The sequence below is a fragment of the Oryza sativa genome, chromosome 10, assembly GCF_034140825.1.
Source record: "Oryza sativa Japonica Group chromosome 10, ASM3414082v1".
NCBI classification, from domain to species: Eukaryota; Viridiplantae; Streptophyta; class Magnoliopsida; order Poales; family Poaceae; genus Oryza; species Oryza sativa.
Window position 1 is genome coordinate 7,897,936 of NC_089044.1, and position 27,864 is coordinate 7,925,799.

Here is a 27,864-nt window from a genome sequence, read left to right on the forward strand (position 1 = left end):
AACCATAGGCAGCAGCATGGGCAAACATAGACAGCAAGGCATCAAAAAAAATTATATAAATCATGTATATAAAAAGCAATTCATGCAATTCACCTATTCATAGACAGCAAGGGTATATAAATCATGTATATAAACAACAATTCATGCAATTCACCTATTCATAGACAACAAGGGTATATAAATCAACAAGTGTAGGTAATCTGTGGCCAATCTATCAACAAGGGTATATAAATTTCAAACCCTAAACCTAATAAAGTTCCTTCATTATCAAAGAATGACAGAAAACAAAATGCATGGAGAATTTTGGTGTCTAGGTCGGTTCCGTCCATGGACTACACTGACCAATCCACCAAAATTCCCCATGCATTTTGTATTCTGTGATGGTTTGATAACCTCGGATTCCCCAAAGTTCATCATTCGTTCATCCATTCCATTGCATCATTCATTCATGCATTAACTGCACCATTCCATTCATCGGCATCAGAGAGAGAGGGGTACTTGGAGAGGAGACGACGAGCAGAGGAGGCGGCGCACGGTGACGACGAGTCCCGGCCGGCGCACGGCGCACGGCTTCTCGGCACGGCGGCGCGGCGGCGGCTTCTTGGCACGACGGCGCTGAGGAGGAGAAGAGGGGGTTAATCGGCGACCAATAGTAAACGAGGGGAGGCGGGGGCCGTGGGCTCACCGTGGAGGTCCCGGTGGCGGCGATGACGGTCCTGGCGTGGCGACTAAGAGGAGGTCCCGGCGGCGGTCGAGAGAGTGAGTGAGGCGGCAGCAGTGCAGAGGGCGGTGTAGAGGGTGGAGAGGGCGGCGGAGATGGCGGCGGAGAGGTCGAGGCGGCGGTGGAGAGGAGGGCGGCGGAGAGGTCGAGGCGACGGTGGAGATGGCGGTGGAGATGGACTGCGGCGGTGGTGGTGCAGGCCGGCGTCGGGAAGGTCGACGGAGAGGGTGAGCGGCAGAGAGGTCGGCGGATTTGGCGGCGGCGAGGGCGGCGGTGGAGAGGTCGAGGCGGCGGTGGAGAGGAGGGCGTAGAGGGTAGCGGAGAGGTCGATAGGGGCGAGGCGGCGGTCGAGAGATGAGAGTGGAGTGAGAGTGGGTGCCGGATCTGGATCGATGTCCAACCCTAGGTCAAGCCTAGTCAAACTCACCTGTGACGGGCGCCAACTATGTGGCCGTCACAGGTGGCCTCACCTGTGACGGGCGCCAACCGTGAGGTCACCTGTGACGGCCCTACAGATAGAGCCCGTCACAGGTGAGTTTGCCTAGAGCAATTTTATTTCACTTTCGTTCGCAAGTGCCGGATCGGAGCTTGACTTTTGGGTTGGGAACATGTAGTACTGTAGACCACTGTAGCAGTGTCAGGGCGTCAGGGACACTGGAAAATATTGAAAGCGGCAGCCTGGACGCCGTCTATGGCCGACACTTTCCGTCGCCGTGCCGTGCGATGCCGGGCAGGGGCTGGCAGTGGAGGTACTGTAGCATGCGAATTAATGGGTGTTTGCTACGCGGGTGAAAGAGATATTTGCTACGCGGCACCAATTGTGAAAGAAATATTTGATATGCACACACATGTGATTTCTTTAATAATAATTTTCATAATATGTGAAGATTCGGACATAAATAAATGGTAAACCATACAATCCTGAAAATTGAAGTACTGAACATACGACAAGCATTATGGATAACATCACCTACCTAATGGTAGTTATTGTACGCATCATCAGCAATACAGTCACGCAACATGCACATAGCGGCCTCGCTATTTGTTGCGTAATACATATGGTCGAATGAATCGTTCAGCAGCGGCACTGGATTGCCGTTGTAGAGAGCATTAGTGAACCGATAGGTCGGATCTTTACTATCCAACCTAAAGTTGTGTAGAGCGAAAGCTGCATGAATGATGCGTGCAGGGATGTCCTCATCTCGGTAATAAGGGATTTCTTTCAATATTTTCCACATCTTTTTTGCGATGCCAAATTGTCTTTCCACGATCCCTCGCAACGTGGAGTGTCGATGGTTGAAAGTCTCTTCCCGTCCTACGGGTGGCGGGGCTCCCTCGACCGCAAGTTGATCCCTGTGGTACCGTACATGTGGGTACGGTGCAAGGAAGCCCATCCTGGTAGGAAATCCGGAGTCGACAAGTAGGTACCTGCCTGGTTAACGGCGCATAATTAAATATTAGTGCACATGTATAGAATTAAATAAAATCAAGACATTTGGCAATAAAAAAAAGTGTATTGACCGATACAACTCACCTAACGGTACCCGTGGGAAATCGTAGGGGTAAGCCTGCACTGCCTCATTGAGAATCCTTTGGTCGTGAACTGATCCAGGCCAGCCAGCATCACAGAAAATAATTCTCCCATCATGATCACATATTACTAGAACATTTCTGGTTGTTATGTGGTGACGGTTCCTGTGTTGCATAGCGCTAGCTGCATTAGGCAGAACTGGAATATGTGTGCCATCGACAGCTCCCACTGATTGGTAGAAAGGCTTGAAAGGATTCTCTTGCAGAATCTGAGGGTTGTAATCTAAGAAGTTGGGATCAACCGGTTTCAATATTTTCCCAGCGAGATCATTCATAGCCTGCAAAACATGGTGGAAGTGAACCGACACTGTCGAGTTGGAGCGGACCCACCGATTGTTCGCGTCTCTGATTGGACGATTTCCACCCATCGTGTACAAGAAAATACCAAGCTTTTCCATGGAACAGACCCATGCTGTTCCTACAAGACCAAAAGAAGTGACCAATAGATCATGCAAATTGTGTATCTCCTCTGCAGTAAGCCTGAACATTGCCCTGCATTGGCTTCGATTTGCCATCGTGTCCATCATCCAACTGATACCGGTTTGCACCGGTATTCTCCTTGGTGCCCTCTCATTGAAATCAAGGGTAGCAGCCATGTACTCAATGATGGCATCTTCTTCTTCGCTGCTTGTGTGACCGCCTCCATTCCAACTCGATCCACCCGCGCCGTAACTCATCGCCGATTTCCTTTAACATATGAGAACCGAAGAATAGGCAATGTTTGTCATAATCAAAAGGATAGAAATTAATAATGGCAGTGATCTATGCAATCGAAGAATTATTTGGATATAAAAGCAATGCAATGGAATACGTAGTTGCTCGAATTGGATATAAAGCCGCAAATGTTTACGGACTCACAGAATGTAAAAATTGTTAGCACACTGAGTTCTAAACATAAATAATGGTTTATTTGAAAAACATCGCCCATCACAACTCAAAGTAAAGTACAGTGCACAAACTACCAGGTGCCACCAGATGACTGTCCAGTACCACCAGTGCGTATAAATTCCAAGCGCCTAGCGGCGTCCTTGAGTCGAACAAAGCATTTGCAGGTGAATGGGTCACGGAATAGCGCACAAGCAGCATACCACACACTTCCTCCAATTTCATGGCCATCATTTTCCACCAACTCCATGCACGCATCAAGGCCCATAGACTTCTCTGCTTCCATCTGAGCAACACGACTCTGGTAGCTCTGCTCTCGGATGTCCGCAATCCTCTCCAAAGCCAGTCCAGCGGAGTCGCTTCGTGACTTCTTGGAAGAACTCCCTGAGGCAGTAGTGTTTGCTGCTGGCCTCTTTCCCTTGCCCCGGTCTGCTGCCGTTGGGGGTGGAGTTGGAGGTGGTGGTCTATAAGCAGCAGCGAGCTGCGCCATGTCGATGGTCTGCCACTGAACTGCTCCTTGCGGTGCCTGTGGGGCTGCCCCTGCGACGGCGGAGTGGTTTCCGACAACTGTGTGCCCACTGAATACCGCGTGGTGAAGGTCAATGTGCTTCAGAGGATCATTCCTGAAGCTTAAGACACCTTTATTTTGCTGCAACATAAGTAGACAGTAAAAATAAGTTAGTACAAGGCAAGTGCATTAGGCTTGTGCAAACATTGAACATAATGAATATGTGCAGTCCAATGTGCATTACTACTAAAATGCTGGCAGTAAATGTGCACATTGGTACCAAGTTATCAAATATAATCAGGAGTACATGTTACAATGGGCCACACATCTGACAGAATGAAAGAAAGATAGTTTGAACATTGTAAACATAAGATAAACTGCATATATTATATTCTTTGTAGATGAGCACATTTTTGTTCATTCTCTCTATATACATCACAAAGAAGGTGTGTACAGCTAGTTGAATATGTATTAACATGTTCCTAAATGACTTGTACAAGATCTTTCCTAATTTACTGATACACTACATATACACTACATATAGATCTTTCCTAAACATCATTTTGTTAACTTAAATACAAGGGAATGGCACACATTACTAAAAACGACATGACAGTAACAACTATGAAACATATGTGATCACAATCCTTCCATTTTACTGCAGCTAGTCATTTGTTGGCACACACAATTTGAACAAAAAAATTATTACACCTCACAAAACTGTATTTATAATTGCATGCATGTACTAAATTTCAGATAATACCAATTGTAGGCAAAATTGTTGGTTCAAAATATTTATGGTCAAGTGTACGTACCGCATTCTTGCTTTCCCACCACTCATCATCGGCAACAATGGCTGATGTATGGGGATCACGACCCAGCCCGCTTGCATGCGATTCTAGCCACACCCACCTGTTGTACCGCTTCTTACACTGCCCCCAAATGTACTCCAATTGAGCCTTGTTCACCTTCTTCTTGCACTTGGTGTACATCTTGTGTATTAGGTTCTGCCATGCCTGCGGCTTGGGGGAGTTGGAGGTGATGGTGAACGCTGCCATCTCCTCCAAGCAGCTCTCAAGAAACACACGAACCTCCATATCGGTCCACCGGCTACGGCCATCGCCCATCTACTCCGTGCAAGTCAAATAAAATTGAATCGGAAATGAACAAATTAATACAAACCAATACCTTAGATGACTCTTCCTCGCGGACGACGTCCCAATCAATCGAACGGCCGACGGTGGCAGGGCTCACTCTTCGAACAAAGTCGATGACGGCTCTAGGAGACTTGGCGCAAACTTTGCAGAGGGCATGCGCGATATGAAGCACGTCGTCGGGAGCAGCCTTGGCGCTGCCAGCGTCGGAGGTGACAGAGTCGGAGGAGTCCTCGCCGGACTCCAGATCGGCGCCGCGGACAGAGATCTCCCCTGTTTGAGGGGATTGAACAATCGTCCCCTCCTCTTGGATCGACAATAGATCCCGCTCTCGCTTCCGCTTCTTCGCTGTCGTCTCCATCGGACCACGCACACGCTCGGCCTGAAATAGAGACTCCTCAACTCCGCCAGCTTGGATGCCTTGATGAGACTCTTCAGGCCAGCACTGTCTGACCCGAGAGGCAGAGAGGACGAGCACACAGGCAGCCAGACTGCTTGCTGCTTCACAGCGAGCACGCCGGCCAGCTTTTACTCCCCTCGAGGACGACGCAGACAGCTCGACAGGCGTGGAGCTCTTCCACTTCCCCCCGATTTTGAGCACCTTGAACCGACCGCTGCCGCAAGACGACGCGCGGACGAGAATCGATTGGGGGGGGGGGCACGGGCCTGCAAGCCACAGTCGAAAGGGGAGGACGGGAGCCTGCAGCGGAGGGGAAGAAAGAGGGATTCTCCGCCAGGCCTGCGTCGCATCGACGACCGCGGAAGCAACAGCGAGAGGAGGAAGAAAGAGGGATCGAGAGCATTGGATGCCCTGACTCTGACGGAAAAGCCGAGGCGCAACGGCAACTTCTCACATCCGTTAACGCCGTTAACGTCGCCTCACAAGCCGTCCTTCTGGTACTGTGTGCGGGACCACGCTTCCAGTGCACGGAACATGAACCGGATCAGGACTCGCACAACGGAACATGAACCTGTGACGGGCGCCAACTATGTGGCCGTCACAGGTGGCCTCACCTGTGACGGGCGCCAACCGTGGAGCCGTCACAGGTAATACCACCTGTGACGGGCCCAAAACTCTGGGCCGTCACAGGTGAGGTCACCTGTGACGGCCCTACAGATAGAGCCCGTCACAGGTGAGTTTGCCTAGAGCAATTTTATTTCACTTAGTTCTTTTATTTTCCTTAACATATTTTCACATACACTACATATTTTTTTATACTTAATTATTTTATTTCACTAACAGTTGTAATTGCACTTCATTATTATACTACTTTAATTATTTTAGTTCCAATGCTTATACTTGCTTAATTATTTTAATTCACTTCTAGTGGGTGCTTTACTTGATTATTTTATTTGACTATTTCATAAGCAATATACTATTGATCATTGCGAACATATTAGAGTCATACAGATAACAGACATGTAGACATAAACTACGTACATAAATTACAAAAATAATCCTTCCTCATGGTCGACACGTGCATATTGAACTTCATCTTCTTCTTCCTCCTCTTCTAGAGGTATTTCTTGACCTATGCCGTGGACGTGCTGGTTGTAATCATCCTCGTCTGCAATGTTGTCCAATCCAACAATTCTCCTTTTCCCTTCACGAACAACATGTAGTTTCTTGTTACACGGGTCAACTATGTAGAACACTTGAACAACTTGTTTGGCGAGAACGAACTGTTCATCCTTGTACGCGTTGTTAGCCAAGTTGACAGTGGTGAAACCTTCATTGTCAACTTTTACATTGCGAAGATCGACCCATCGACAACGAAACAACGGGATTTTGAACTTCAAGTAATCTAGCTCCAATATTTGCTCAACTTCACCATAGTATTGATCACGACGACCACCGTCACTAGTAGCCTCGATGCGTAACCCACTGTTCTGCACTGTGCATTTGCTGTCTTGCTTTACCGTGTGAAAGGTGTATCCATTTATGTCATATCCTTGCCAGGTGGTGGCACTCCATTCAGGACCCTGTGACAAGCACTGAAGTGTTTCACTAGACAAGTTCTGCAACCTGGCAATTCGGTTCTTCAGCCACTCGTTGAAAGAAGACATGTGCTTATTCCTGACCCAACTCTCTGATCGGCCTGGGTTCTCTTGTCGGATAACTGCAAGGTGTTCGTCAACGTACGGCACCACCTCAGTCATATGCTGTAGTACCGTGAAATGAGCTTTATCGTACACCTTCCGATCCAACCTAATAGTCTTTCTTCCTACAGTACCAACACCGTCAAGCCTCCCTTCGTGATGAGATCGTGGTAATCCAATTGAAGATGTTTCTGACATGTAGTCCACACAAAATTCGATGGCCTCTTCGGTGGTGTAACTCTCGATGATACTCCCCTCAGGGTGTGAACGGTTCCGTACATAACCCTTAAGGATCCCCAGGTACCTTTCGCAAGGATACATCTGCGTCATGAATGCTGGACCACAGCACTTTGTTTGCCTCACAAGGTGCACCGGAAGATGTTCCATTATGTCAAAGAAAGTTGGAGGAAAGTACATCTCAAGATGACATAGGGTTCTCACAAGTTCTGCCTGTAGTTCATCTAGTCCCTCGGGGTCAATGATCTTCTGGCCGATTGCATGGAAGAAGGAACACAGCCGCTGGATCGTGTGTCGCACCTTAGGAGGCAAAATATTCCTTATTGCAACGGGCAACAGCTGTGTGATAAGAACGTGGCAATCATGCGACTTCATTCCAACCAACTTAAGATCTTGCAGTGAAACAAGCCTACTGATTCTTGATGAGTAACCAGATGGAACCTTTATACCACTCAAACATGTTAGCAAATCAATCTTCTCTTCTTTCGAGAGAGTGTAGCAGGCTGGAGGAAGGTAAACCCTGCCGGATTCCGTGGTTATGGGATGTAGCTCCGACCGAACACCCATATCTTCCAGATCTCGTCGGGCGTTGAGACCATCCTTTGTAGTACCTGGGTTAAGCAGTAATCCCATTAAACTCTCGCATACATTCTTCTCGACATGCATCAAATCTATGCAGTGGCGAACTTCAAGATCCTTCCAGTATGGTAGTCTCCAAAATATTGACTTCTTTTTCCACATGCTCCTCTCTTTTGTCTTTTGTTTTTCCACATGCTCCTCTGTTTTTTCCTTCGATGTGCTCTTCTCTTTTCGCTTTCCAACTTTCCTCTTTTTTCCAAACTCGTTGGTTATTCCCATCACTAAGTTGTGCACCTCTGTCCCTGTTAGCTCTGTCGGGGGTCCGGCTGTATCTCTGTGTCCATTGAAATTCTTTCTCATATTCCTATACGGGTGATACCTTGGGAGAAATCTCCTGTGACCCATGTAGACCGTCTTGTGTGAATGCTTCAACCATTTGCTTCTTGTTTCCTCCATACACTCCGAACACGCCCATTTCCCTTTCACAGTTTGGCCAGAAAGGTTGCCAAGGGCCGGATAATCGTTGATGGTACAAAACAGCATCGCATGGAGGTTGAAATACTCTTGTGCATATGCGTCCCATGTTCGTGTGCCCTCATTCCATAGCCTTTCGAAGTCATCGATTATCGGTTCAAGGAACACATCGATATCGTTGCCAGGTTGTCTCGGTCCTTGAATGAGCATGGCAAGCATAATGTACTTTCTTTTGAAACACAACCAGGGAGGAAGGTTATAGTTAACAAGCAGAACTGGCCATGTACTGTGACGACTGCTCAAATCACCAAAAGGATTAATGCCGTCCGTACACATTGCGAAACGCATGTTTCTTGGGTCATTTGAGAATTCCTGGTAAATCCTATCGATTGTCCTCCACTGTACTGAATCTGCTGGGTGCCTCAGCATAGTATCGACTTTCCGTTCTTCGGCATGCCAGCGCACAAGCTTAGCTTGTTCCTTGTTCGCAAACATTCTCTTCATGCGCTCCGCAATTGGGAGATACCACACCACCTTTGCTGGGCCTCCCCTCTTTGACTTACTTCCTTCACCTTCACTCTTTGCTCGTTTGTATCTTGATGCCCCACAGATAGGGCAGACATCCAAGTCAGCGTATTCCTTGTAATACAAAATGCAGTCGTTCGGACATGCATGAATTCTTCTGACCTCCAGGCCCAACGGACATAATCCTTGCTTCGCTTCATATGTCGTCTGAGGTAAATTGTTCCCCTCTGGCAACAGATCCTTTAACAGCTCAAGGAGTTCTGTAAAACTCTTGTCCGACCAGCCATTACTAGCCTTAAGCTTCATGAGTTCCAACACGCATGACAACTTGCTGTGCTTCGACTTGCATCCATCATACAACGGCATCTGGCAATCTTCCACCAACTTACTAAACTTCTCATAATCTCTGTCGTTGTCCTCTGCGTCTTCAATGTCATGCAACATTGTAGATAGACATTGAGTGTCTAAATCTATGGTCTCTCCACCTAAAGGAGAAGGTACGAACATGCCTTCTCGAGCTGCGGCGGTGTTCTCTACATCCTGATCCAACACTTCTTCAGCTGCGACATCAGGCGCCTCTTGCTCTCCATGCTTGGTCCAGCAGGTATATTTCTTCATGAATCCATTCATTATCAAATGAGCATGCACTTCATCCTTGTCTTCGATCATCTGTTCATTCTTACAGTCCCTACATGGGCACAACATGTGCATGCTCATCCTACTTTTTCTGTCATTATCCGCAAATGTGACAAATTCAGTGACCCCCTCTCTATACTCGGTAGACGAACGATGCGCATAGTACATCCATCTACGATCCATCTGAAATCAACAACATATGAAGAAAAATAAATGATGATCGATATGTTGAGAATGAATGGAGAATAATGTGTTTTTTACCTTGAATTTTAGCAAAAAAATCGCCCCCCTTGCCCTCCCAACCGATGTGTGAGCAGTACAATGGTCGGGATGGAAAGCAGTTGGCAGTTTGGGGGTATTTATAGAGCCAACACACCTCAAACGGGTTAGATAAAAAAAGCCCGTCAAAGGTATTGCTCATACCTTTGACGGGCTTGTATTCAACGGCCCGTCACTGGTATCATCTCACCTGTGACGGGCCAGAAATTAAAGCCGTCACAGGTGGCGGCCCATCACCTCTGACGGCTTCTAATGTATTGGCCCGTCACAGGTGAGGGGATACCAGTGACGGGTTGGATGAAAAACTCGTCACTGGTATACCTCTGACGGGTTTTCCTTTCGGCCCGTCACAGGTGAGGGGATACTTGTGACGGGCCGTGGCCAGATGCCTCACCGGTGACTGCATCCCGTATAACCCGTCAAAGGTAATGGTCACTACTGACCAATTCGTTTGCCCGTCACAGGTATCCCGTCAGAGGTGTGAGGATCTGGCGTAGTGTAATATGCTTAGAAATAACGGACCGTCACAAGAAAGTCATCTCAATCGGGTCGAAAAGTGCCCGATTGAGATATGGTCACACAGACATGTTAGATGGACATAAAACTTAAGCCCGTCACGGATGACACCTATCAGTGACGGGCCGTAGTTTAGGCCCGATTGAGATAACATTTCATATCTCAAACGGGCCTAAAGTTGCGGCCGGTCACAGATAATGGTCATCTGTGACGGGCACCAACTTTAGGCCGGATTGAGATAGCATTCCATATCTCAAACGGGCCTCAAGTTGTGGCCATCATCCGTGACGGGCCACAACTTGAGGCCCGTTTGAGATAACAACTAGGCCCGTCATAGATGACTCATAAGTGACGGGCTATATACTTAATCTCTATCGGGCATTAACTAAAGCCCGTCACAGATGACTATTTTTCCATTTTTCATATGAAATGTTTATATTTGTAGGTTGATTATAGCAAAATAATTAAGTGCAGTATAATAATTTATTTTATGAGTCAAAATAATTTTACGGGTAGTAAATAATTTCAAATGAAAAAAATGTCAACAACAAAGTTGTATAACTTATCAAGATTTACAACTTTTAGTTTGGTCATTTTTCTATATAACATTTTTTTTTGAACAGTTTGAATTTGAATTTGAAAATATGACAACTTCAAACAATATTTTCAAATACTAAATGATTTTAATTGAAAAAGTCATCAACAACAAAGTTGAATAACTCATCAAGATCTAAAACTTTTATTTTTGTTATTTCTTCATCCGACGAAATGTTAGTAATATTATTCACAAATTTTACATATATGTGTTATAGTTTATAAAACCAGATAAGAGATATGTCAATTTTGTGAACAATGTTACTATCACTTTGTCGTATGAAGAAATGACCAAAATAAAAGTTTTAGATCTTGATGAGTTATTCAACTTTATTGTTGATGACTTTTTCAGTTGATATCATTTAATATTTGAAAATGTTGTTTGAAGTTGTCATATTTTCAAATTCAAATTCAAATGGTTCAAAAAATATTATATAGAAAAATGACCAAAATAAAAGTTATAGATCTTGATGAGTTATACAACTTTGTTGTTGATGACTTTTTCAGTTGAAGTCGTTCACTGATCTAAAATTCTATTTGAACTTTTCAAACTTTGAATTTCAAATTTCAAATTGTTTAAATAGAGCCAAATGGAGAAATGACCAAAATAAAAATTTTGCACCTCGATGAGTTCTACAACTTTGGTTTCGGTGACTTTTCCATTTGAAATCTTTTAATAACCCCAATTTGACATCCTGACCTAGGGCTTAATAGGATTAATAGAATACTCATACCAACAAGTTACAACTATTTTTCCGGAAGCCAATCTCCAAAGAACTTTGATATCTGGAGCAATTTTCAGGATGGGTGACCGACCGGGAAGTTTGAATTTCCCGCGTGGGTGCACATGAGTGAGGGAAGGGCTAGCCAAAAAATAAAATTTATTTATTTTTGGATTATACTCATCTGTGACCGGCATTAGTTAAAACTAATGCCGGTCACAGATGAGTATAATCCAAAAATAAATAAATTTTATTTTTTGGCTAGCCCTGCCCTATAGTTAATGTCCGTCATATATGACCCTTGTGGCCCGATTGAGATAGGACATCCGTGACGGGCTATAGTTTGACTGGTCGTCTGGGTCAAAACTATCTGTGACGGGCTTTAATTAGGGCCCGATTGAGATAGATTCATCCGTAACGGCCGTTTGCCCGATTGAGATAACTCTTCACATCTGTGACTTCTAGCCTGTGACGGACGCCGTGCCTGATTGAGATGGGGTTTACTGCCCGATTGAGATGATGGTATCCCTTCTAGTGATACTAACACCAGTAGACACACGTATATGCATACTATGGCACTGTAGCACCATATACTTGTTGACGCTTTTACATGACACAAGATCACCTAACGATTTGCGGTGTAAACAATAGAGTCGCCAAAATCGATAGATCAAAATCGGTTAGTGAAACCGATTTCGAGATTAATTCACTTTCACGGAATCAAGCGACTAATTTACAAGCAAATTAGCAAAGAGGATAAATATCGTACTTACGTGACGACGAACGACTAGTTTCCGAGCAAACTAGCAAAGGATAACCTCCTCGCTTTCGTGGAGAAGCACGACCGTTTTTTGCGCAAAACGGTAATGATTAACCAAATCCTAGGGTTGCTAGAATTCAGCCATGAAAGCAAAATAGAAAATAACAGAAAAGTAAAGAACGAGAAAAATAGTAAATTGATAGATTGTTCGGGGTCCATTCTAACGTGACCTCGCACTCTATCTCATGCTGGGCGCTTGGCCCTGATCAAATCAGTTTTTGCTTCGATTCCTATTTATTACATGTCCACCATTTTACATTCAAAAGCTCTTTTATCTAAGCTCACTGCTATCATTAGGAAATTTTGGTGGGCTGGCAATCAAAATGAGGAAGATAAGAAAGGTATCTGTTGGAGATCTTGGTCAGATATTTGCAAACCTCTCTCTCAGGGTGGGCTGGGCATTAGAGATATGTTACTTGTCAACCAAAGTTTGCTGATTCAATCAGCTTGGAACATCATTTCAAACCCCTCAGATCTTGTTTCTCAAATAATTCAAAACAAGTATTTTCCAAACTGTTCCTTTTGGAATGCTTCAAAAAATATTTCAAAATCTGTTTTCTGGTCTTCAATTTTAAAAATCAGGCAACATCTCTCAAGCTCCTCTATTTGGCAGCTTTCTCAAGGAAATATTTCGATTTGGAATCAACCTTGATGTCCTATTTGGGAATCCATTCATGAACATATTAAGTCTTCTGCTATGCAAAGCCACTTACCTTCAAGGTTCAACAACTGTGGGATGAAAACAAGAATTGGGACAGAAAAAAGAATTCAAGGAATTTTTGATGATCAGGCTGTCCAGGTCATTATGAAAATCCAGGTAAACAATGATCAGGTTGCAGATAGACTTTGCTGGAAGCACACTTCTTCAGGTGATTGTTCTTCTAAAAGTGCTTATAAGCATTTGATGGCTGCTTCTCATATGACTCATACTGCCATTCCCTCTTTAACTTTGAATCTTTTGAGAAAATCTTGGGCTGAAAAATTTATTCCTCCCAAAGTTAAAACCTTCATGTGGAGATTACTTCGAAATGCTTTTCCAACTGCAAATAACTAACATGCCAGAATCTCTGAAATTCAAAACTCTTGTGCTAGATGTAATATGACTGAAACATCTGTTCATCTTTTCTTTCACTGTGCTTTTGCTCGTCTTTCTTGGCATATATCTGATTTCAATTTGAACATTCAAATCATCGACAATATGAATTCGGTTCCAGACATTTTGGCTTTTATCCTAGCTACTTGTCCTTTTCCTTCTGCTTTGCAGAAACTTTCTATTTTGCTTTGGTTCATCTGGATAGCTAGGAGTGATTTCTATTTCAAAAAGAAGATTTGGGAACCTGTTCAAGTTTGCATAGCAGCAAATGTTATGGCTGCCAATTTCTCTCAAATTCTTGACTTAACTGCTGAAGACTGCCTTCATGATAACAATCACACAATGGATTATGGGTTTAACATTCCCCAGGGAATCAGATGTTTTGTTGATGCCTCTTGGAAAGATGATAAATTAGGTTTTGGGATCTTTGTTCATGATCCTCAATCGCATAGAGCTCTGTTTATTCAAGCAAGCTCTTCTATTCACACAAATGCTACTCAAGCAGAGCTTGCAGTTATTCTCTTGGCTCTTCGTGTTTGCAATTTGTTAAATTTTTCAGGTGTGGTGATTCTCTCAGATAACTTGACTCTTGTCAAGCTTCTTCGTCACAGAAACTTTGTTTCACAGCCGCATCACTGGAGCATTCGTCCGTTACTTCTTAAGCTTCAAGACTGCACTCAAAGAGATTCAGTTAATGTGGTTTGGATATCTAGAAACTTGAATAGGATGGCAGATTTTCTTTCAAAAAAGGCTAGACAATCAACAAATTCTCAAGCAGCTCAATTAATCTGCCAAAATGCGAAGTGAGCATAGCTTAACTGGTTAGGTTCCTTGTGGTGGAACCAGTACGTTGTGAGCGCCTGCGTTTGTATTGTGTTTCTAAAAAAAAAAATTAATCTGCCAAAATGTAACTCACTCCTTGGTTCCAAATAGTTGCCCTTTAATGGCAGCCCTTTGTCCAGCTCTTTCAGCTGAGAATGATAAGATCCTTCATGTAATATGCTTCTAATGAATAAATTTCCTTTGTTCTCAAAAAAAACTTCCTCGCCGCTGCACGCGTTAATTAAAAAAATTAATCTGCCAAAATGTAACTCACTCCTTGGTTCCAAATAGCTGCCCTTTAATGGCAGCCCTTTGTCCAGCTCTTTCAGCTGAGAATGATAAGATCCTTCATGTAATATGCTTCTAATGAATAAATTTTCTAATGAACAAATTTTCTTTGTTCTCAAAAAAAACTTCCTCGCCGCTGCACGCGTTAATTAGCCTCATCAGATGGAAACCAAGGCCGAAGCTCCGGGCCAATCCTCATACACGGCTGTGCCTTAGCAATGCGAAATCATATGCTTTTGCTTCTTCGGATCAGCACCGGCGTACCTCTACTGCAACGATACACATATCTCCATTACAAGCCATTCACTATCCGGCCGTCCTCGCTGTCTTCCATACAGGAGACCATGCATCTACACAGCAGCAGCTCAGGTCGATCGATCAACTATCAAGCAAACAAGACATGGCTTATTTCCACGATTTCCGAACTGACAGAGTCAGCCTCCCAGCCATTTGCACGCATGCAACGTCTCCTCCCTGTACACATTAATTTGCACACATTATCTCCATAATGCACTGCTAATTCCTGTCCACATATATTCCAAAGCACCCTAAAGCAAACCCCTTAATAATTCCAACAAACTCTATTCTAAATAATTTGGCCTTCCCAGATACACTAACAAAAAGCCAAATTATTATGCAAACACATGCCCCCCCCTATTTTCGGTATAAGTAAAACGTATAAATTTTGTTTTACCGAAAACACCATAAAATTAACCAAACCACAATCGTCCTCTCAGAACGATACTGCACACACGGTATCGGTCCTAAGCCCTTCCACAGTTGTTCTCTTAAAATGATACTCAAATAAGTATTCGTTCAAAGCATTAAGCTTCCTACCATGCATAAAGATAATATCTTCTCAAATGTTTCCCATTTAGTTCAAATTTTACTATTAATTCGGTTGTCCCTAATATCCATCTAACCGAATTAACTCAACTCCGGGCAATTCTTGGACCCAAAATATTTTGAAAACAACATATCTAAACTTAGATACATTGAAAACAACTCATCATATAGCTCAGCAATATAATACGTCATCCAAAAAAGTATATCTAAAAATCATGCATCGCCGAACTTTTCAACCTCTCATTTAACCCGGTTTTTCAAATAATCAACCAAATACTCACTCTAATCATCCGGTCACTACTGACTCGGCAGTCCCTGATGATCCCCATGCCGAATCTCCTAGACCTATTAACCTATTTTTATTTTTACTACTACACCCGCTGCCATTGCTACATGATGGTTCGGCATCATCAACTAAACAAGCCTTAGATCCTGTTGAACTCACCATGGCCGAACCACTGCTCTACTCAAAGCGATGTGATACCGAGTCCATTAATTCCACATGCAAATTATTAATCACTATGAACCCACGCACACACCATGCTAGTGCTACTAGAGTACACTTGTGCAGAACAATACTATTCCTAAGTAATTCGGTACAAAATATGAATAGTATGGCACCGAATTAATTTCATGGGCACTAGGATCACTCTCAACCACGACGACTAGCAGCATCGGCTTTGCATTTGCAAAACACTCCCCTGATAACCTAATAGCCGGATGGCTGTCTTACCAAATAAGTATACAATTCAATTAAATCTAAACATTATCCTGCATAATAAACATGCATACCATCCGCACACACCCATTATGCACAAAACTAACATCGCTGCTAGAACCACACACAACACGCACACGACAACCTCACCACTAGACAAACCGGCTCGCATATTTTACATCCAAACTGCTAATTATAGCCGGTTTATCTATTATCAAAAACACACTCTACTGTCTTGATAACTAGAATCCTATTATGCCAAAGAATTTCCGTTGTTAATTTTCCCAATCAATGTATCTAAACACCGGTCCAAATAATGATTTAACAGTCCAAGAAAATGCTGAAATAGATTAATTAATCTATTGGACTATTAAAATACCGAAAGCATCTACACCCCTCACACCAACAACGACTAAACTTTCCAAACCGAATAATAGAGCATCTACTCGGTCTAAAATGCAAGGATACTATAAACGGACTGATTGGGACCGATGTGTCATAAGCAATATTACTTGGTGAATATAAAACAGTACCAACTCCTTGCCAACCCACACAAAACATGACCGAAATAAATTCTAAAGAATAATATATATAAATACAAGAATACAAAATATCTCTAGCCCTTAACTATTTCGGTCTCTAAAAATTAATATCAACATTTATAGTAATTAGTCAATATGCATAACTATATGGTAACATCCCTCCATGATATAAAGACCCATATGACATCCAAGGATAAGAATAAAACCATGAAGGATAACCATACGTACCTGAGAATTGATTCCATGACATAGGTATCGGTGGCATAAGTGAAGAATATATATAATATGGTGGCGAAAGAACCTGATGATTAGATGCAAACTGTTGATTAGATGCAAACTGTTGATTTGGAGCACACCTCCTAACTCCTTTCTCATTCTTTGCCTCCACTTCAACTTTAACATCTATTTCATTCTGCACCTGAACACTTTCTTTAGGAACCCATGCCATACCTCTCTCCCTCAGCTTTTTTGCACTTAGCTTGTGGAGCTGCTTCTTCTGCCAATTTGACAAGCCGTGTGAGTGTCTCGATTGGCTGCCATTACCCCCCGAGCTCTTTGGCGGATTCTGACTTGTTACTAACTCTGCCGAAGATGCCTCTCACTTCATATTCACATGGTGTACATTTTCTACCTGTTGTACACGTTCATGCCCCCAGGTACAATAGCCTTTTTCTGAACTGAAGCATTTTGTACACTCACATGTGCACCAGCAGCTAGGCTCTTTTCTTGACCTCTAGACTTTGGCACCCAGATTTGCTTCCTTGTTGAACTACCTCCCGCCTGTGCTGAAGACTTCTTCCTAGACCACCTAGACCTATTTCTTTTATCAAAACGGTCATCCTTAGCATATGACTTTCTTGGAGTTGCAAAATGCAATCGGCCTTCATCAATAGCCGATTGTATTTTCTGACGAAAAATATTACAATCACTAGTACAATGATCGAACGAATTGTGCCACTTACAATGAATTCGTTCTTTTAAATCTGGAAGCGATGGCATGACATAGTGATCAAGTAATTTAATATAACCATTTTTACCAAATCATCAAAAATATGATCGCACATAATCCAATCAAAAGTATACTTCTTTTCCTTTAACTGACACTTTTGTGGAGATGGTTTTAAAGCTAAGCAAACTAATGGTTCAGATTTGCTATCTACCCATTTGGCTACACAGTTGCTTATATTTTCCTCATCAAATGATTTAGAACTATCCATTATATTAGCATTAGCCTCATTAATATTTTTCAATTTTAGTTTTGTGCTTCTAGCTCTAGATTGATCATAAGCAAACTGTCATGCCCTGAAGTTCCCCTCCTTGCTTTAAATTTGTTAAATAAATCACCTGAAGAAATTGTTTAAATTAACCTAGAGCTAATTCTTTAATTAATAAATGTATTTAATAATTGGAAATGGCATGTTGAATTTTTCTTGGGTTCTATGTCGCACCCCGAAGTTCTCCTCCCAAGCCTAAAATTTAATTTATAAGAGGCCCTAAGAAAATACCGGTGCAAAGCAAGAGTAAACCCTTTTAAATCAATGCAAATAATAATAATCGGAGTGGGCATGTGGAATTTTTCTTGAGTTCTACATGTCGAAATTCACTAACAGGATTTTTAGTGGAATCTTCGGAGCGCTCGAAATAATTTTAACCAATTAAAATTGAGCAAGCAATATTTTAATTCCAGGGAAAATTCTTTTCTCCTTTTTCTTTTTCTTTTTCCCTTCCTTTTCCGAATGGGCCGCTGGCCCATTCTCTCCTTTCCTCCCCCTCCTCCCTGCTGGGCCGGCCGCAGGCCGAGGCCCAGCCAGGCCGCCCCGCCGCCCTCCTCTCCCGGGGTCACCGACAGGTGGGGCCCACCTGTCGGGTCCTTCCCCAACCTCCCGCCGTTCCGGCCGCGCCGCCGCGCCCGCAACCGCCGCCGCGCCCACGTCTCCGCCTCCTCCGGGCCACGTCGACCACGCCTGCGTGTGCGCCGCGTTCCCCGCGCCCACTCCCCTCTCTCTCCCGCTCGCGCCCGCGCCCGAGATGGCCGGGATTCGATTTTCGAATCCCGCCTCTCTCTCCTCCCCCACTTCCCCCACGTTGGCCGGCGAAATCCCGCCTCTCCCGGCCACGTCCGGCCCCCTCTCTCCCTATTTAAGCTCTGCCGTCGCCCCTTCTCGCTTTTTCCCCATTTCGCCGAACTCCCTCGTGCTCCCCATCGCTCCCGCGCTGTGCAACCACCCGCCGCCGCCGCACCGCGCCATCGCCGCCGTCGGGTTCGCGTGGCCGAGATCCACCCCGTCCACCCCTCCTTCATCGAGGTTCGCTGCCGGAGCGCCATTCCCATCGTGCGACGGTGAGGGTCGCCATGTCCGCCGCCTTCGGCCGGCATTCCCGTCTCCTATGGCCCCTCTCTTCCTCTCTAATCTCTTTCTTTTCGTTCTTTAGGTCGTCCCGGTCGCCGTCCGCCGCGTGTCGACCTCCCTCCGTCGTTCCTCGTCGCCGGTCGCCGCCGTCCCCTCCGGTGAGGACTCCCTCCCCTTTCCTTTCCTTCCCCGATTCCCCGTGCGTCGCCGCCGCCCGCGCTCGCCGTCGCCTTCGGTCGTTGCCGCCGTCCGCTGCCGCCGCTTTCACGTCGCTTTTGCGCCGTCGCCTCCACCGCCGGATGCCGTCGCCGGCAACGCGTTCGCGCGCGCATGCCGTCGCCGCTAGCCCTGGCCGGCCGGTCGGCTTTGATGCCGAGCCGAGCCCGGCGGCCGCCTCTATCGCCGCCCGTCCGATCGGCCCCGAGGGCGATCTGGGCCGTCGGTCCCGTGGACCGGCGGTGGACCACCTGCGTGGTCCCGGTCCACGGTGAACCGCCCCCCCCTGAGCCGCTGACCAGTGGGCCCCGCTTGCCGGCGCCGCACCCCCTCCGTGCTGACGTCAGCCCTGGGAATTATTGCGCAATAAATGATTTAAGTTTTTCTTTTATAGTAATAAACACAGTGAATCTTTTAAAATTCATAACTAATTCATCCGAGCTCCGTTTAAGCCCATTCAAGTCTCAGTAAATCAAGAAAAATGTGTAGAATCCATTAAAAATGGTTTTGTTCCCTGTTTCAGTAGTCTTGTAGCCTGTTTGCAATGTTTGCCTTGTATGTCGCTAGATTCCGGTTCCTCCGACGCTCCGGTGTACTTCGAAATAGTCGCCGAGGTTCCTCCAGCAGCAGAGCAAGGCAAGTCATGCTTGTCACTTAAACATGTTGATCCGATATTACAAATGCTCTATTGTTTTCTTTCAAATATTGCATTGTTTTATAATGTTACTATGGGATGGTTACCTATTGTTACAGCCATGCTTTGTGGATACCATGCTCCTTTGTTAGCTTGGGTTATAACATGATTAGGGTTTGGACTAGGGATTGCTTAGCCATGCTTAGTTCAACTAGTGTACAATGGTGAAAATCTTATTAATGTTTAGACTGTTGGTTCTAATGGTTCTGTTGGATTAGTGCCACCGCTTTGGTGTGGGTTAATTAAAATAAATCACATGGTGGGCTGTGGGTGCATGGTTTTGCTGGTCGCACCCATGGCAGTTAAGGACCGGTTCGCGGGATGCCCTGGAAGAACTTATCGTACTTACCACAAGCCAGCGTGGGCAACGGCTGGGCTTGTAGTGTAGCTTTCCTCTAGCCGACGCATCCAGGCAAGGGTGGGCGTGATGGAGTTTGGATGGGCCCTGCGACGGCCTATGCGGCTTCCGGATTCACCTAGGCACGAGAGGGGACTGCCCGCTGCCTTGCGAGGAGTGGGGGTGAAACCTGAGGTGTGGTGTGCTTGGTTAGAGGGGGTTATGCGAAGGGTCCTGTCACGGCCTCTTTCCGGTATGTCGTGGTGGCATGTCGGCGCACGGAAAAGTGTCGTGGGGCTATGTCTTGTGGGTACAGTTGTACACCTCTGATCAGAGTAAAACTATTCGAATAGCCGTGCCCGCGGTTATGGGCGGTCAACCAGATTCACCGTGATTAGTTTCACCTTAGTGTAATCTTTTGAATTTGGATAGTTAGGTGGTTGGTTGGGCCTGTTGCAATGTGGGATAACATTGGACAGTGGATAATTAATGTTAATTAATTATTACAACTGTTTAAGTCTCTCAAATTCTGTTTATAAATGCCCGCTTTATGCAAATGAACCACTCTAGCTCTTCGTTGATAATTCCCTGCATCATACCCCTATTCCGGTATGACTTGCTGAGTACAGTGGGTAGTACTCAGTCTTGCTCTATTTTTTTCCCAACCCCAGAGTTCGAGTATGTGTCAGATGGAGGTGTCTCTGAGGAGTAGGCTTCGTCCATGCCGTCGAGGATGCCTGTGGAGTGGTGTTCCCACTGCAGTTCTAGTCAAGGCTTAGCTCCTGTTGTCTTTCTTTTCTTCCGCTGCATTTATGTAAGACTTTTGTAATGTTTGTAAGACGTGAATCTGAATGTCAACATTGTCGTTTGTGTACCCCGGCTGGTCCTGGACGGGGATTTTAATGCACATTTTGCTTGAAATTCTATTCGGGAATTTCTGGGCGTGACATTCTACATGTCACAAAACACTAACATGATTTTTAGTGGAATTTTCAGAGCCTTATAAATAATTTTAACCAATTAAAAATGAGCATGTGCAATATTTTAATCCCAAGAAAATCCCTTTTCCTTTTCTTCTTTTTATTTTCCCTCTTTTTCCTTTGTTGGGCCGTCGGCCCACTCTTCCCGCGCCGGCCTTCCCTCGGCTGGGCCGGCCCAAGCCAGCTCCTCCCTTCCCCCTCCGGGTCACCGACAGGTGGGGCCCACCTGTCGGCCTCTTCTTCCACCTCCCGCCGCCGCTCCCCAAGCCGGCGGCAACCGTCGCCGAAGCCGCCCGTGCCGCCGCTTTCTCCGCTCCACCTCGTGCCCCCACTCTGCCCGCGTCCCGCGCCCACGTCGCCCGCCCACTTCCCCACTCCTCCCACTCGCGCGCGCATCCCACAATAGCGGGATTCGAATTCGAATCCCCCACTCTCTCCCCCACCTCCCCACGTTGTCGGCGAGAAATCCGGCCGCCCCCGGCCACGTCTGCCTCCCCCCTCCACCTATAAAACGCTCCCCGCGTCCCCCTCTCTCGTTTTTTGCTCTCGCCGCCCTTTCCCGAGCCCTCTATCGTCGCCGCACCATTTTCCCCTAGCGCCGCCGCCCGCCGCCGACCTCCGGCAGCCGCTAGCTGCCGCTAGGGCTGCCATCTAGCCTCGCGACCGCCGCCTCCGCGATCGCCGGTGCCACCCGCTCCTCGGCCGCCGTCTCCCGTCACCGGAATCCCACCGGAATCGCCGGTGAGCACCCCATTTTTCCCCACCTTCGATTGGCATTGCCGCTCACCGTGGACCTTCTCCCTCCCTCTAACTCCTCTCGGGTCTCTCCTTAGGCCCTTCCGAAGCCCGTTCGCCGCTTGTCGCCGTCTGCCAGTCGCTCGCCGACCCCGTTCGTCGTCGGTGAGGATCTCCCCTCCCTTCCTCTCTCTCTGCCGTGCTGCCCGCCGCTTTTGCCGTGTCGACGCGCCTCGATGCCGCGCCGTCACGTCGTCGCATGCCGCCGTCCGCCGTCGTGCACCGCCGGTCGCCGCCGGTGGCCGTGCCACGCGTGCCGCAGCCGCTCGCCATGGCCGGTCGGTCGGCTTGGAGCCGAGCCGAGCCAGGCGCCTCCCTCCGCTGCCCTTTGAGCCACCTCCTCCTCCTCATGTTCCGCTGCCCGGTGGGGCCCACCCGCCGGCATCTCTCCCTTCCCCCTTGAGTCACTGACCGTGGGTCCCGCCTATCGGCCCCCCTGCTGACGTCAGCCTGGGATGCTTTATTGCGCAAAAAATGATAAAGGACTTTTCTTTTATAGTAAAAACACAGGTAATCTTCTAAAATTCATAGAAAATTCATCCGAGCTCCGATTAAGTCCATTCAAGTCTCAGTAAATCAAGAAAAATCCCTAGAATCCATTAAAAATGGTTTTGTTTCCTGTTTCAGTAGACTTATAGCATGTTTTGCTTGTGTGCTTTGTTTGTCGCGTAGATTTCGGCCGTTCCGTCGATCCGCGGTTTCTCGAAGGCGTTGTTGTGGTCTCATCAGTGCGAGAGCAAGGCAAGTCATGCATTACAATTGATCATATTGTACCCAATTTACAAGTGTCCTGCATTTGTATTAAATGTTGCATTGATTTACAATATCATGTGGGATGGGTCCTCGTACTCAGCCATATATTGTTTACCTTATGCCATTGATAACTTGGGTATTAAAATGATTAGATGTTGGTTTAGGGAATGCTTAGCCATGCTTAGTTCAACTAGTACACAAAGGGGGAATCACATTAATGCATAGACTTTGATTATTGGCATAGCTTTGGATTAGTGTCACCGCAATGGTGTTAGTTAATTAAAATACACTACATGGTGGGCTGTGGGTGCATGGTTTTGCTAGTCGTGCCCATGGTGATTAAGGACCGGTTCGCGGGATGCCCTGGAAGAACTTATCGTACTTACCACAAGCCAGCGTGGGCAACGGCTGGGCTTGTAGTGTAGCTTTCCTCTAGCCGACGTACCCAGGCAAGGGTGAGCGTGATGGAGTTGGGTCGGCCGGGGTGTCCGGTTGATCGGCTTCCGGATTCACCGTGGCACGAGAGGGGACTACATGCTGCCTTGCGAGGAGTGGGGGTGAAACCTGAGGTGTGGTGCAATTGGTTAGAAGGGGTTATGCGAAGGGTCTTGTCACGGCCTCTTTCTGGTATGTCGTGGTGGCATGTCGGCGCACGGAAACGTGTCGTAGGACCGTGTCTTGTGGGTACAGTTGTACACCTCTGATCAGAGTAAAACTATTCGAATAGCCATGCCCGCGGTTATGGGTGGTCGACCAGATTCACCGTGATTAGTCTCAACCCTAGTTAGCTAATGGAACTGGTGTAGTTCAGGTGGTTGGTTGGGCCTGTTGTAACATGGTGTAGCGTTGGACAGTGATTGGTTAATATTGATTAATTTCTACAACTGTTTTACTGCTTTCAACTACTGCTTTTAAATGCTAGCATTATGCAAATGAACCTCTGGCCTCCGTTGGTTATACCTTGCATCATACCTCCTCTTCCGGTATGACTTGCTGAGTACAGTGGGTAGTACTCAGTCTTGCTCTCTTTTCCCCCACACCAGGGCGGAAGTTCTTCCCAGTTGGAGCCGTCTTGAAGAAGTTGGTTTCGTCGCTGCTGTCAAGGATGCCTGTGGAATGGAGTCGCCTGCTGCAGGAGTCAAGTCTTCAGGCTTAGTTCGCTTTTACCTTTTCCGCTGAATTTGTAATCTTTTATATTTTTGTAAGACGTGGATCTGTATGTCAACAATTGTCGTTTGTGTACCCTGGCTGGTCCTAGACAGGGGTTTAATGAACATTCAGCTTAGAAATTCTGGTTCATGAATTTCTAGGCATGACAAGTTGGTATCAGAGCCTGGTTGACTGTAGGACAAGCCAACTGGAAACCCTAAGAGCACTTTGAAACCTTTTCATCTGCATATGCTCTTGCACTTGGATTTGTTTGGGAAAATTTGGGGTTCGTTCTTTTGATTTTTGGGAGAAAAATCTTGATCGCTATTTAATCGATTTCTCAGCTAGAGGCAGTCTAGGGTTTTAGTGAAGGTTTATTTGGAATTTATTCGATGGTCAGTCGGGAATTTATTAGGTGATATGCACTAAGTCGTGTCTAGGTTCGTTGGGGTGTAATCTTTATGCGCATCATTCTTATCATGCATCAATTTCATGCAATAAGTTATGGCTTAGTCAGTGTCATTAGTATCTTTTGTTTGGGATCATGAATAATGTTCCATGCATAAAAATCATCATGCTTGGCTAGGTTCTTGAGTCATTTATTGCTTTGTTTAATTTGGATTTGAGCATGCGTTGGTTCCTATCCCTCTGTCCTCTTTAGATGTCAGACCTGTTCTTCGATCGCAAGCGCTGCTCCGAGCTTCAGAGTCGCCACCTTTAGCCTTAACGTTTTCTTAGTTTTGTTTGCTTGCTAGTTTCTGTGTTTAGGTTTGTTGCTTGTGGGTTAGTCGGCGGTCGATATCATGTGTCAGTGGTATGACTGCCTTAATTAGGAGTTGCTTGTCTCCTTTTTAGTGTTTTAATTCAAGTCAGATAATTGCACATAAATTTGTAAGAAAGATTAGTTTCTAAGCCATCTGTTTTCTTCCTTTCTCTTATTTCTACCTATCCCCCTCCAGATGGTGAAGACAAGGAATGATCCTCGTGACTCCAACGACGCCAGTGGCAGCGAAGAGCAGATCGATGGAGCACATACCAGTGGTGTATCTGGCAGTAGTTCATCTCCACCGCCTTAGAACCCAACGATCACTCAGATGATGACAATAATGATGCAACAGATGCAGCAACATTACCATCAGATGTTGCAGCAGGCGCAGCAGAAGCAGCAGTTTGGTCCTCCACCATCGCACCTATCCAAACTGTTAGACTTCCTCCGTATCAAGCCACCTACTTTCTCAAGCACTACCAACCCAATAGAGGCCAACGACAGGCTCCGTGCTATTGAGAAGAAGCTGAACCTTCTGCAATGCAATGACCAAGGTGGCTTTTGCTACACACCAGTTGCATGGTCCTGCTTCTGCCTGGTGGGACAACTATGTGATAACCCGTCCAGCTGCAACAGAGGTTACTTGGGCAGAGTTTTGTCAAAGCTTCAGGAAGGCACATATTCCTGAGGGGATTATGGCACAAAAGAAAAGAGAGTTTAGTGCATTGCAACAAGGAACCAGGACAGTTACAAAGTACCTGCACGAGTTCAACCGCCTTGCACGCTACGCTCTTGAGGACATACGCACCGATGCCGAGAAGCAGGAGAAGTTTTTGTTTGGCCTTGATGATGAGTTGACTAACCAGCTGATCTCCGGAGTCTATGAGGACTTTGAGAAGCTTGTGGACAAGGCTATCTGTCAAGAAGAGCAACGCAACAAAATGGACCGTAAATGAAAGGCAGCTTAGTTCAGGACTCCTCAGGGGAACAATCAGAAGCCTCGCTTCATGACGGGACAGCTGGGTGAGCCCTCCACCCTGATCATCCGTCAACACCGTCCTTACCACCCGAATAACTTCAACAACGACTACAACGGTGGCAGTCACAACAGCAGTGAACAGCACCACCAAAACTCAATTCCACCCCCACTAATGGCACCAGCTCAATCAGATCTGCCGGCTATGCCGGCTCAGTCAGAACAACACAAGAAGGAGTCTGCAATAAAGCCAGGACCCTGCTTCAACTGTGGCAAGCACGGTCACTTTGCTGGCAAGTGTCTGAAGCTGAAGCGCGCTGGACCCAGGTTCATCCTGGCTTGCGTCAATCATGCATCTACAGAGGAGGCACAGACAGCACCAGAGGTCGTGCTGGGCACGTTTCCAGTGAACTCATATCCGGCAATAGTTCTTTTTGATTCAGGTGCAATGCATTCTTTCATTTCCAAGAAGTTTGCTGGGACACATGGATTATCAGTAGTGGAACTTAAAACACCGATGCGGGTTCATACCCCTGGAAGTGACATGAAGACAACACACTACTGCCCCTCAGTGACTATAGAGATCAAAAGATCACAATTTCTAGCCGACCTCATCCTTCTCAAATCCAAAGACCTTGATGTCATTCTCGGGATGGATTGGTTGACCAGACACAAGGGAGTGATTGACTGCGCCAGTCGTACCATCGCCCTAACCAACGACAAAGGAGAGAAGATCACCTTCCGTTGTCCAGTGCCACAGAAGTCTGTAGTAAGTCTGAATCAGGCTGCTACTGAGGATCAGACAGAAATAGTGGAGAAAAGTCCCAAGAAGTTGGAGGATATTCCCATAGTACAAGAGTATCTTGAAGTGTTTCCTAAAGACCTTACTACCATCGCCATGCCACCCAAGAGAGAGATCGAGTTCCGAATTGATTTGGCACCCGGAACTGCTCCAATTTACAAGAGGCCGTACAGAATGGCAGCTAATGAGCTAGCAGAGGTCAAGAAGCAGGTTGATGAACAGCTGCAGAAAGGGTACATCTGACCGAGTACTTCGCCTTGGGGTGCTCCGGTCATTTTTGTGGAGAAGAAGGACAAGACGAAGAGGATGTGCGTGGATTATCGCGCCCTTAATGAGGTCACAATCAAGAACAAATATCCATGGCCAAGAATTGATGACCTTGATCAGTTAAAAGGAGCTAAAGTGTTTTCCAAGATAGACCTGCGATCAGGCTATCACCAGTTGAGAATCCGAGAAGAGGATATTCCCAAGACAGTCTTCACCACTCGGTATGGGTTGTTTGAGTGCACGGTTATGTCATTCGGACTCACCAATGAACCGGCCTTCTTCATGAACTTGATGAACAAAGTGTTTATGGAGTTTCTTGACAAGTTTGTAGTGGTGTTCATTGACGATATACTTATCTATTCAAATTCTGAAGAAGAACATGAGCAACACCTCCGTCTGGTACTCGAGAAATTGAAGGAGCACCAGTTATATGCCAAGTTCAGCAAGTGTGACTTCTGGTTATCGGAGGTCAAATTTCTTGGTCACGTCATTACTGCTCAAGGTGTGGCAGTGGATCCGTTGAATGTGGAGCCAGTCACTAAGTGGACCTCACCAAAGACAGTTTCTCAGATCCAGAGTTTTCTTGGACTTGCGGGCTATTACCGTCGATTCATTGAAAATTTCTCTAAGATTGCCAGGCCCATGACTCAGTTTCTGAAGAAAGATGAAAAATTCAAGTGGTCAGCTGAGTGTAACCAAAGTTTTGAAGAACTCAAGAAAAGGTTAGTATCTGCACCAGTTCTAGTTCCGCCAGACCAGACGAAAGACTTCCAGGTCTATTGTGATGCATCTCGCCAAGGGCTGGGATGTGTGTTGATGCAAGAAGGCAGAGTGGTCGCATATGCTTCGTGGTAGTTGCGTCCACATGAGAGCAATTATCCTACTCACGACCTTGAGTTGGCAGTAGTGGTTCATGCTTTGAAAATCTGGCGGCACTATCTTATTGGGAACCGCTGTGAATGTCGCGTCCCAAAACGACTCTAAAATACATCCTCGAAATTGTGCCGAGAATAATTAAAATTCATGTGAAAGCCTTCAACAATTAAAATGTGCAAATTTAAAAGTCAAATAAGGCTTGGAGGATTTTTGTATATTTCCTAAAAGCCTAAAATGCGTAAATAAATTTTAG

At 45.9% G+C, this 27,864-nt stretch overlaps 2 protein-coding genes across 2 annotated transcripts; one reads left to right on the plus strand and one right to left on the minus strand.

Annotated features, from left to right (window-relative positions):
- Positions 1–3,156: 3,156 nt before the first annotated feature.
- On the minus strand, positions 3,157–5,531 carry LOC107279159 (uncharacterized). The gene is made up of 2 exons (XM_015758462.3): positions 4,520–5,531; positions 3,157–3,845 (listed from the first exon to the last, which is right to left on the minus strand). Exons 1-2 carry the CDS (start codon positions 4,829–4,831, stop codon positions 3,270–3,272), a joined length of 888 nt encoding a protein of 295 aa, XP_015613948.1. The 5' UTR covers positions 4,832–5,531; the 3' UTR covers positions 3,157–3,269.
- Positions 5,532–25,697: 20,166 nt separating this feature from the next.
- LOC136353508 (uncharacterized) lies at positions 25,698–26,711 on the plus strand. Its single transcript, XM_066304507.1, has one exon. It carries the CDS (start codon positions 25,698–25,700, stop codon positions 26,709–26,711), a length of 1,014 nt encoding a protein of 337 aa, XP_066160604.1.
- The last annotated feature ends 1,153 nt before the right edge of the window (positions 26,712–27,864 follow it).